The 12,280-nt window shown below is 29.9% G+C and overlaps 1 protein-coding gene across 1 annotated transcript in view; it reads left to right on the forward strand.

Moving 5' to 3' along the window:
- The window catches only part of CSN4 (COP9 signalosome subunit 4), a 64,743-nt gene that overhangs the window by 27,367 nt on the left and 25,096 nt on the right, over positions 1-12,280 (forward strand). The window contains exons 4-6 of the mRNA XM_067275409.1: positions 2,492-2,595; positions 7,549-7,702; positions 8,168-8,318. Coding sequence (XP_067131510.1) covers positions 2,492-2,595; positions 7,549-7,702; positions 8,168-8,318 — 409 coding nt within the window. The remainder of the gene's footprint in view (positions 1-2,491; positions 2,596-7,548; positions 7,703-8,167; positions 8,319-12,280) is intronic.

The raw sequence follows: 12,280 nt of genomic DNA on the forward strand, positions 1-12,280 counted from the left end.
AAAATTATGTTTAATATATTTAGATATTAACTAAATATGGCCACATTTCTTTGGGCTATTCTTTGGCTGGACTAATTATTGTAACTTTGTACTAAAGGTGATTGATCTGGAGTAGGACTTCTACTTATGACTCATTACTTCTATTTATTGTGCAGTTGCATTACTAATTATGCTACCAAATAACACACCTGCACTCTACTTTTCATTTCCAAAACTATTAATTTAAATTACAAAACTATACAGGTTAATTAGTGCGCTGATAGGGCATGACTTCATAAATATAGTCCTCTATAACAGGGGTGGCCAACTTTTGTGTACATAAGATCCACTTTTTATCTTAAAAATGTGTCGCGATCGACTTGTTGTCGTAGGCATAGTCTAAGTGGCGAGGGGAGTGTGAAATACATACTATGTTTATACACTGTGCTTCAGTACGAGGTACACTCCCAGAGAGCTATGGGTAGATAAGGAAAATATATGTTCAAAACTATTTTTTATTTTTTAAATCACTTATTAAGTTTTCAAGATATAAGCTCATAAAGAAAATAAATTTCCAGACCCAACTTTTGATATTTGCAGTTACGAGTTCATTCCGTACAGGCGGCACCTAAAAAAATCGATTTTTCGACACTTTCAAGATAGATTTTTATTAACTTAAAATATAATTTAATTTTTTTTATCAATTACAATGTATAAATTGTGGTACTATTTGTTCGTAAACTTGAAAAAGTTGTTATAAAACTGCACAGTACGGCTGATAATTTGATTATAAGATTTTACTTTCGCGATTTTTTTTTTGGGGCGAGGAAAATTTATCATGGAAGAATGATATAAGATTTTTAGACTTATTTTTTGCTAATCTATCAATAGCTCGCAGGAGTACTCTTTGTACTGAAACACCCTGTATATCTACCTACGTAAAAAAACAACGTAATTATTTAACGGGCCAAAAAACTCACGTCCAGGGGAATTAAAACAACATGAATAATTATTAACAATATTTATTAATTCAAATTAGCTACTGATAAAGACAGATTTAGAATTTATTTTATTACGTTACATTAATGGGAGGACTGAGTTTGCACGTCTCTTACCAAGGAAACATAATTAGGTGTATATCCTGACAAAGATGATAATAATGATTCTTCAGTATGGGAATCAGTCAGGACGGAATGTTTAGTCTTCGTTAACTTTAAGTATGAAAATGCCAATTCACACAGGTATGTAGTTCCGAAACAGGAATAAATATATTTGCTATATTTGGTGATACTGGGATATTTTTCTCAATTGACGTATTTCCAAAAATCCAAAATAATAGAGGTCTGTTGCCGAAAACACTCACTTATCAAGTAAATAGATAGGTAAGAAAAGCCATAATTTAATTTAAAACATAAAGGACAGGTACTTACATTTTAAACAAATGAAAAATTGAAACTCAACATTGTCACTGTGGATAAATAATATTGATTAATAATAATAATATTGTTAATACTAAAGAAAAGAAGCTACCGCATGACAGTATCAAATATTCAAGCTAAATGGCTGTGTTTTCTACGAGTCCAGTCGTAAATGCATGCATATTGTTGCTTTTGCGCGTTATGTTCACGTGTTGCGTTCAGTTACAAGTGTAACACATTAAGTCAAGATATCGCGAGCGATCGACCAAAATTGGCATCGCGATTGACCGGTCGATCGCGATCGACTTGTTGGCCACCCCTGCTCTATAACATTCAGCTGACTTAAGCATTCACATAAGCATCATCTAGCATAATTTATTTACATACAGTCAAACCTCAAATTACGAACACCCGTTTTCAAAAAATCCAGTGTATGAACAACACTTTGAACGTCATATTTGTGCCGGTTCTGTATGATAAATCAGTTTCCAAACAGCTACTCGGCAGAGCTGGCCATCAATGGTCAACTTCCTATACTTCCTACCTATGACATGGGCATACAAAAATTGCTACAGCACATACAAAAATGCATCGATCGAAATGGCGATTATGCAGAAAAATAGATAAATGTTCAAACTTTGAAATAATATGAACATTATTGAAAATAAACATTTTTTTGTATTTTTAAAAAAACAGGAGACCTTACTTTTGGGATTACCCTCATATATTTAGTTCAAAACTACTTAGTTACAATGATTGAAGTATAGCCAAACAATAGCTCAATGAAATTGGTCTTTAAAAATTTTGTTATAGATTCTAGATAGATATTTGGATTTTGGTTATTTTTATCTGTGTTTAGATAGTAATTTTTTTTTTATACTGAATAAAGATGAATAATCTGCCAAGTGTTTAAAAGAAGTCACTTCATTGTGTCAGCATAAAGATAGATAGTAATTGTTTTTATTTTTGAGTATAAAAATAATTTCATATCTCCTTTGTTAATAGCAATGATTATCTAATTTTTAAATCAATTTATTGAAACTTTTTATTCTGTTTCTAAGATTAATTCTCAGTTTATCTCATTTTTTATGTAGGTAGCAAGTATTCGACAACATCTGGCAGATATTTATGAAAAAGAACAATGTTGGAGAGAAGCTGCTAATGTTCTTGTGGGAATTCCCTTAGAAACTGGTCAAAAGTGAGTTTATAGTTGTTGGTGAAATAATTTCATAATGTTGTGTAGATGCAAAAGTAATAAATTTAACAAAAAATACATATAAGTTATGTATGTACTGTATAATCAACAAAATTAAAAATATACAAGATATATCTTATGCATTACTCTCAGAGAGCAGAAGATAACTTTTGTATGATGTTCAAGCAGTTCATCATGGTTATCTGTCACTATACTGAGGACCTTATTGTTTTATTGGTAAATTTTTTGGAAGGTTAAATAAAATCCAAAAAATACTCTGTGATAAAGCTATTGTAGATAGGCTAAATTTCAATTTTTTCATTAAGGATTTGGCTTTAATGTTCTTACTCTGCCAGCCAGATGACTGAGGCGATAAAGTGCTAGCCTACTGCTCTGAGGATTCAGGTCAAATCCACAGATTGAAAAACCTCGGGAATTTTTTGAGCATGGTCCATTCCAAATGCGACTTACCATCCAGCAACCTTATTGTAGACCTGGCCAAATCCAAAGTGGGTCTGAAAACAGCTTTCTCAGTGCCTGTACATTGAAACAGTAAAAGAAAATCTCCATACTCTATTTGGGATCATTTCAATTAGCTCAGCCATTGGATGTGTTAAAACCGTACTTTGTGCCTCATGAATTTTCATATATTGTATAATCTTTTGTCATCGTTAACAGGATTCCATCTTTGTCAGCTATAGTAATAATCAGATCTTTTTTACTTTTATGAATTTTCCTATATATCTTCTGAGATGTATTCTTCCTTCTTATTTTTGTGTTTTTTAATAATTTCCTATATACTTTTCCTTAAAGTAAACTCACTCAGCAAAATGTAAATCACAACACAACACCTTAAGTTGCTGAGAAATTTATTAAAAAACAAATGTTTTCAACCAAATCTATTGGCCATTGCCAGGTTAAACCAAATTCGAATATAAATATAATGGAACATATTTAAATACAAAAAAATTAATGATAGAAAATACACATATATATGTATAAAAAAATAAAAATAAAAAATTATTATGAAAATTATCACCTTTAATTGTCCAGCACAAATGTTTTAACAAAAATAAAAACGTTTTCGATCGTTTTCAACGGTCATCTTCAGTTACAACTCAAATTAAAAAAAGGAGTCATCACAACGGAGAGTCAAAAGATTCACAGCAACCCCATTAGCACGCCTGTTGAATATGCAGAAAGCCACAGTCCTTGCTCCAAAGGCACCAAGAATATTTGCATTTGGGAAAACTCATAAACCGGGTTGCCAAATACGACCGGTTATAGAAAAATGTAATTCTCCGACGTTTCGCATCGAAAAGCAATTAGTAAGATTTATTCGTTCTAAAGAACAAAATCACCCTTTTACTATCACCAACTCGCTACAATTGATAGAGAAGCTCAAAAACATTGCTCTAAAGGATGATGAGTACATGACTGTTATGGATTACGAATCGTTATATCCCTCCATAAAATTACCCCCATGTTTCTGTGCGTTAAGGGATTTCCTTTTTAAAAACATCGAGAATTCATACAAATACCATCAACACATCCTGGAGCTGTCTGATTTAATATGTTATACATCCTTCTTTCAATTTGAAGGGAGAGTTTTCCTGCAAGGTAGAGGGGTGCCAATGGGCAGTCCGATGTCGGCTATACTATGCGATTTGGTGTTACGACAACTCGAAAATACTATTCTTCCCGGATTCCAAAATGATATTATTCTATACACTAGATACATAGACGATATATTCATTCTATGGAATAATAAGCACAACACTCAACGATTCCTAAATGATATCAATGATAACCCTTATGGTTTAACTTTACAACTGGACCAGGAGAGCTATAATAATGTTCATTTCCTCGATATTAATATCACCTGCGGGGAAGGGGAAATCAAGACGAACATTTACCGGAAACCGGGTCTAAATACTATCATCATCCCGAATCAATCGGTGGATCCCAGGCATATTAAGTATGCGGCGTTCCGATCTTGGATCAAGCGTGCCTATACTCATTGCACAAACATATGTGATACCTATAAAGAATTGGATTACATACTCGAAATAGCAACACAACAAGGTTACCAGAGAAATATAGTAGAAAAACTTATCACAACGTTCCAGAATCGAAGTAATCACTCTCCCGCGGATAACGGTAAACAGAAGATGGTAATCAATTATTATCCCTTCTTGAACAAAATGATAAACGAAATTGCTAAGGCCAATAATATACGTATCGTTTACCGACGTAATCCGACAGTTTACAAATTGTTAAGGAATGACAAGAAGAGAGAAGATCGGAACTCTTTAACGGGGGTTTACTCCATACCAATAAAGGACCAACGATTTAATTCGGATATTGTTTATGTGGGAGCTACTTTACGGCACTTAGAGCAAAGAATCAAAGAACACCAGTACTCGATTAATAAGAATCTGGACAGTACGGTTCTAGCTTCATACGCCAAGCAACAAGATATTGAGGTATTGTGGGACCAAGCTTCCGTCATCAAGCCGACGAACAATAGACATACAATCAAACATCTAGAAAAGCTAGAAATATATAAAGCCCAAGAAAAAACGGGATGTATCAATCATAGAGACGCGGATTCTTTATCAACCGCATGGAAATCGTTTTATAAAGATAAACAATAACAACATACAAGAGATGCGGCCACGTATTTTTGTTTACATAATTTTATTCATTTATTCTGTATATTAGGCATCATGCGCAATATATTTATAGTTGTGCATGCGCATTTATTATTTTTGTATTTAATTCTATTTTATCGTTCTTTTTTTTAATTTGAGTTGTAACTGAAGATGACTGTTGAAAACGATCGAAAACGTTTTTATTTTTGTTAAAACATTTGTGCTGGACAATTAAAGGTGATAATTTTCATATTAAGTCTAATTTCCAGTAATTTAAAGTTGGTTTCTAAAAAATTATTATAACAAACCATACATATATATATAAATACATTCATAAGATAAATAAAATAAAATATTATGTCATTATATATTAGTAATGTACAGTACATAATATAAGAAATGTAAAAAACAAAAAAAAACCAAGGCATATACTCTGAGCTCTAACTTTTTAATTAGGTATTTTCATGCTGATGGTAATCCCTCAGCATCCCTAGCATTAATGCACGTATCATGCAATCTGCTTTTATAGATTTCAATCTTCTCCTCATTGATAGCCAAAGTGATGGAATGCACTGGCTTAATAATATTTGCTTCATCCCACTTAACCATCGAGCCCTCAGATTGGGCCATTTGCAACAGTATCATAGTGTTGGATCCTTTGCTGATATTGTATTTGTGCTCTCTTAATCTGATTCCTAAATTTATAGTAATGACACCTATATAATTTTTTTTGATGTCTAGTTCTTTGTTTTCATATGGAATCTTGTATACTCCCACTCTTCTTTCTTTGTCAATGTTGTCTTTGTCATTTCTTAATAACTTATACAGGTTGAGAGCTCTCTTAAAGATTAATTTGGATTTTTTGCGGTCTGAAATTTCCTTTATGATGGCCTTCTTACTTTTATCATAAGTGAATTTTGTGATTTTATCGAAACTGCCGCTTGGGGCCTTTGCTTTACTTACATCGTAGCTTCTGATCAGTGCTGTTATTGTATCTGCTATCCCTGTTAATATCCTATTAATTTCTTTCTGCCTTTCAGATATGCTACTACAGTAGAGAAAGGCTCTTCCAATTAGAGCTCAGAAGGTGTCACTATTATATAGGTGTCACTACTAGAAATTTAGGAATCAGATTAAGAGAGCACAAATACAATATCAGCAAAGGATCCAACACTATGATACTGTTGCAAATGGCCCAATCTGAGGGCTCGATGGTTAAGTGGGATGAAGCAAATATTATTAAGCCAGTGCATTTCATCACTTTGGCTATCAATGCGGAGAAGATTGAAATCTATAAAAGTAGATTGCATGATACGTGCATTAATGCTAGGGATGCAGAGGGATTACCATCAGTATGGAAATACCTAATTAAAAAGTTAGAGAGCTCATAGTATATGCCTTAAGTTTTTTTGTTTTTTGCATTTTTTATTTTATGTACATTACTAATATATAATGTTATAATATTTTATTTTATTTATCTTATGCATGTATTTATATATATGTATGGTTTGTTATAATAATTTATTAATTTTTATACATATATATGCGTATTTTCTATCGTTAATTTTTTTTGTATTTAAATATGTTCCATTATGTTTATGTTCCATTATATTTATATTCAAATTTGGTTTAACTTGACGATGGCCAATAGATTTGGCTGAAAACATTAGTTTTTTAATAAATTTCTCAGCAACTTAAGGTGTTGTGTTGTGATGTATACTTTTTATCTCTTTGCTTATATATATAATATATCTGTCTAGATGGGAAAATTTATATATATATATATATAAATTTTCTCATCTAGACAGATATGCTTTCTGACTAGTTGTTGTTTTTATTTTTCTTATTTTTTATTTAAAAGTAAAACAGGACAAAATTTAAAAGTCCTGTTTATAAAAATGTTTTTGATATAAATAAAGAGTGATAATGTAAATAAAAGACTTTTTTTTTTCTTATCTTCTTGATTGATTTAATTATCTTCTGTTTATAAAATTCATTATATTTTTTTAATCAATTTATTACTAAATATATTTTGCTTGCATTCTGTCAATCTTTCTAATTTCTTACAAAGGCAGTAAAAAAAAAATTCATATAAGGAATAAATGTTTAATGAAAGTGGACTTTGAATAAAATATAAAAGTAGAGTAACTCATAAGATAGTTGAACAAAAATGAGATATTTTTTATATCAAAAGCATAATTGATATAAGTTTTTTAAAGTTTTCTTAAGTAAATGTTGCTTACTAATCTGATTAAATAATCATTTATTCTTCTACATTATAAAGAAAGTATTTTTATTTCAGACAATATTCGGTTGATTATAAATTGGAAACATATTTAAAAATTGCAAGATTATATTTGGAAGATGACGATCCCGTTCAAGCCGAAGCTTTTATAAATCGAGCCTCTTTATTGCAAGCCGAATCTAATAACGAGCAGCTGCAGATTTATTATAAGGTAATTTTTTGAAAGTTTTCCTGTTGACTTTTAGTTTCTGAAATTTATACAGTTAAAATAATAATTGTAAACTGAAAACATTTTTGTAATTGAAAGATTAACCCAGCTTTCTTAGAAATACATAATATATTTTGATAGCCATTATCTGATGATATAGCTATATTATGTTAAAATATTGGATCTGATTATCAGACCTTACACTCTTAGAGTAGGATAAGGATCAAGCATCTTTGAAAGTGCTTATTAAAACAAAGCTTTGTGATTTCTCGAGAAAGTTTGACTTTTTCAATTATAAAATTAAACGAATAAGAAGAAAAGTTGAAAATATATTTTAATAAATAAATTTTATATATATTCAGAAATGAGATTTAAAGTAACTTTCAAATTAAATGTAAATATTGTAACTACAAAATATTTTAGTAATTTATTTTATTATCAACTTTGGAAATTTTTAAATTGCTTTAGGTATGCTATGCTAGAGTGTTAGACTACAGACGCAAGTTCATTGAGGCAGCTCAGAGGTATAATGAATTATCGTATCGTACTATTATACATGATGAAGAAAGAATGACTGCTCTGAAAAATGCACTTATTTGTACAATCTTGGCTTCAGCTGGTACATTTTTTTTAATTGGAAAAGCTGATTCATATTTTATAGAAAATAGAAAAGAAAACATCAAAAATGCTTAGAGATCAACACTTTCATACTTTTTCTTGTTATGTACTTTAATTCTCTTTTGGTTTGAAGGAAAATCAAGAAAGCTTCTGTTTTTATGTGCTTCATAACTTGCAATTTTTTGTGCTAATTATAATTGAGATTAATACAACAAATGTTTATTAAAGTGTTGTTCTTGTATTTTCAATTAAAAAATTTTGTGGATATACACATCTAAATTTGAATAAATATAAATTTAAAGGGTCTATAAAATATTGAAAATGTATTTAAAGATAACTACTCCTAATTTATCAAGTAATATAATGGTCCTTCTTAGTACCCTCAGAGTAGAATGAGTAAAAAATTAACAATAATTTTTATTCTCTCTTCTTAAAGCTATTTAACACGTGAACATTCTCATACTGTAAGCATTTTACAAGTTAGATTTACTTCAATGTGTACTTTTGAATATTGTTAAAAACTAACATATTATTGCTACTGACATTGCAAATGCATGCTTATCTTTCCCATAATTTTGAAATATGAATGCTTGTGAAATGAGAACAAGTATATTCTCTTTTCTTTTTTGTTCACTTAGAGTATGAATTGGCTTTTATTGTTATTTGTACTGATAATGAATATTACTTATTATAATTTGATAAATTACTGTAGATATTATTTAATAATGAATTTAATGGTAAATTGTTTAGAATTTTGAACTTTAGCTTAATATAGCTTATATAAGTTATGTTTAAGTATATATTATATTTAATAGTTTTTAATTAAAAATTTTAGTCCAAAGAGCTTTTAGTTTGCCAAAAATTATTGATTATATTGTTCAATTCTAATCTGGAAGTATTCCCAATTATTGACTAATTAAAATATTTACTAATTGCATAAGTTTGACATTATAATAGATCAAAATTATCTCATTATTAAGATTTCAACAGATTACCATGATTATTGTTAGTGATAAATTGTCAACTATCAAATAATTTACTCATAAAAATTACTTAATCTTATATATATATATATGTGCTATTACTATAATAGAAGTACTATATATAATATAAGTTTGTTAAAAGTTTTCAAAAATATATATTAAATTAAATTTATTACATTACAATTATATTTTAATTAAACATACATTTGCTGAAAGTCTATGTTGAACAAAAAATATGAAATAATGATAGGGATATGTGATGTTTTTAATGTGTCTTGTTTTTAATTTTACACACAAAAAAAAGTATTCATTTAAAATAAATTTAATGTGGATATTTTGAAATGACAAAAGAAAATTATCAAAACAGTTAGATAATAAAATAGCAACGAATTGAACTTGTAAAGAAATTCCAGGATAATTAATTGCAAATTCGATAATCAATTGCAACCTCTAACGTTTTTGATCTACTTAGGGGATCTTCCTAGGAGATTCATTAAATTGGAATGTGGAAATTGGAATGTTTTTAAAAATTATTTAAAAACATATAAATAAGAATTTTTCAACTAATTCTCTTAAAAATTTAAAATAATATTTTAAATTGATTAAATTGAATTTAAATTTCTCCAAAATAATTTTTAATTTGACTGCTCTCTTAGGTATAATGATTGCCATGTATAAGATACTTGTCCTTCCTCTTTGAAATTCATGCAACAGCTGCTCTTTATGGATTTAAATATTTCGAGAGCTTCCAGTGCCCTTATTTGGTCGTCATGTTTAGATCGTCTTATGATGGAAGCTTGGTCTAGATGGACTTGAATGTCGTCGTTTGTCGCATACCTGGCTAGGGCAGTGTTGTATTTTCCTTTACTGATATCATACTTGTTTTCGGCCAGCCTTACTTTGAGAAATCGTATGTTGGCGCCGATGTATTCAAGATAGTGCTGGAATCTATTGTCTCTCAGCGTAATCTTATAAATGCCAGGGACCCTAAGCATGTTGGTGTTGTCCTTTCCGTTTCTAAGGATGTTATAAATAGCAGGAACACACCTATAAGCTAATCTATCCCCTCTGTGACGGGCAGTCTCTCTATATAAGCTTTTCATGTTGTGGTTATAATCTAGAACTATGCGGCGCATGTTGTGAGCATTCCCACTTAGTGATACAACATTATTGGGCATAGGAGTACCCCTGTTGGAATAGGCATTTGCTAATTTATGAATAAGATGTTTTTTGTAACCATGCCTTTTAGCTATGTCTTCAAGACATTTAAGCTCTTTTAACATGTTCTCGTAGTATGTGCAGTGGGTAAAAGCATGTTTGGTTAAGGCATGAAAGGCAGCTATTTTGTAGATATATGGGTTTTATGAGTACGCTGGTATAAACAGTGGAAGGTGAGATGGTTTATGATAAATATTGGTATGGATAACATTGTTTATAATACTGATATAGAGATCTAAAAAGCATGCCCTTGAATTGCTGACATGGTCTAATTTTATGGAAAGTCCATATGAGTTGTTATTCATATGTTCTATGAAACTTTCTATATTTGGTTTTTCTCTCCACAATAAAAATATTGTCGACGTACTGTACCTTCTGTATATGATAATACTAGAAAGGAAAAAAGGTAGGACTGTTTTTTCTAATAACCTAATAACCATCTCACAAAGATCTCCCAATAGGGGATTGCCCATCGGTACACCTCTTTTTTATAAGTATATTTTGTATTCATTGAAAAAAGGAGGAATAGCATAACATATGCATAGTTCTAAAATATGTTTGTGATACTACCTATATTTAGATAAAGTTTTGATATTAATTAAAATTGTCCATAATATTTCTTAAAATAATGTATTCAGGTTATGCTTATAAGTGGAATATTGCAATATTAGTAAAATAAAATAAATTACACTTTATGCCAACTTTTGAATATATAATAACTATATTTAAGTGTTGTGGCATTACCAATATTAACTTTCAGCTTAAGAGAATGTTCACTAGTACTTTCAGTAGCATAAAGTTACCATCATCAGGCAAATATCGAATACAACAGCTATTGAATTTTAAGTTTTTGAACAATATTTGAAATTAAATATAGCATGTGGATGGAATATAAAATGAATTTGAATTAAAATGATGTTCTAAAAGTATAAACAGTAACGAGTGGTGTAATTTTCGTATTAGTGTATGAGCAAACATTCTCATATGCTAAAAGCTGATATTGGTAACACAACAACACTTAAGTGTAGTTATTATATATGCAATATTAGCTTAGTATAATGTCAATAGTGTAGTGAAATTGATGATTTTGTTTTATCTAAAACCTAATCATCAGCAAACACAGAAGAATGGTGTAATAAACAAAATAGCTACTGGAAAATTAATTATTAAAAACAAAAAACTTGATAATTCCAGCAAAAAATATTTAATAAAAACGTTTTCGACTGTTTTAAACAGCCTTCATCAGTTAAAACGAACTTAAAAACAAAAGAATGCAGAAAAAGAACTCAAGCAAATATTTAAAATTCAAATTAATTCTAAAGTAAAAATGCCGTTCTGAATAAGAAATTAACAAATTGCGCATGCGCAATATATCGCAGTGAGAATAAAAAATAAAAAATAAAACAAATAACAAAATATTGCCGCAAAAACTTGTCTATTACAAGAAAAAACGTTATGTACTGCGGTAAAACGATCTCCAAGCCGTGGACAAAGCATCAGCGTCTCTATGGTTAATACAACCGGTGTTAACGTGGGCTTTGTAGATTTCTAGTTTTTCTAAATATTTCAGCATTTGTTTGTTGGTCGTGGCCTTAATGATAGACGCTTTATCCCAATAAATGTCAACATCTTGATGTTTAGCGAAAGCTGCTAGCACAGTAGTATCCAAGCTTTTATTAATGGAGTATCTATGCTCCTTAAGCCTCTGTTTTAAATGCCTCATGGTTGCGCCAACGTATACCAGATCCGAATTAAACCGACG

Source organism: Centruroides vittatus, unplaced genomic scaffold (assembly GCF_030686945.1).
Source record: "Centruroides vittatus isolate TY-2023 unplaced genomic scaffold, ASM3068694v2 contig_620, whole genome shotgun sequence".
NCBI classification, from domain to species: domain Eukaryota; kingdom Metazoa; phylum Arthropoda; class Arachnida; order Scorpiones; family Buthidae; genus Centruroides; species Centruroides vittatus.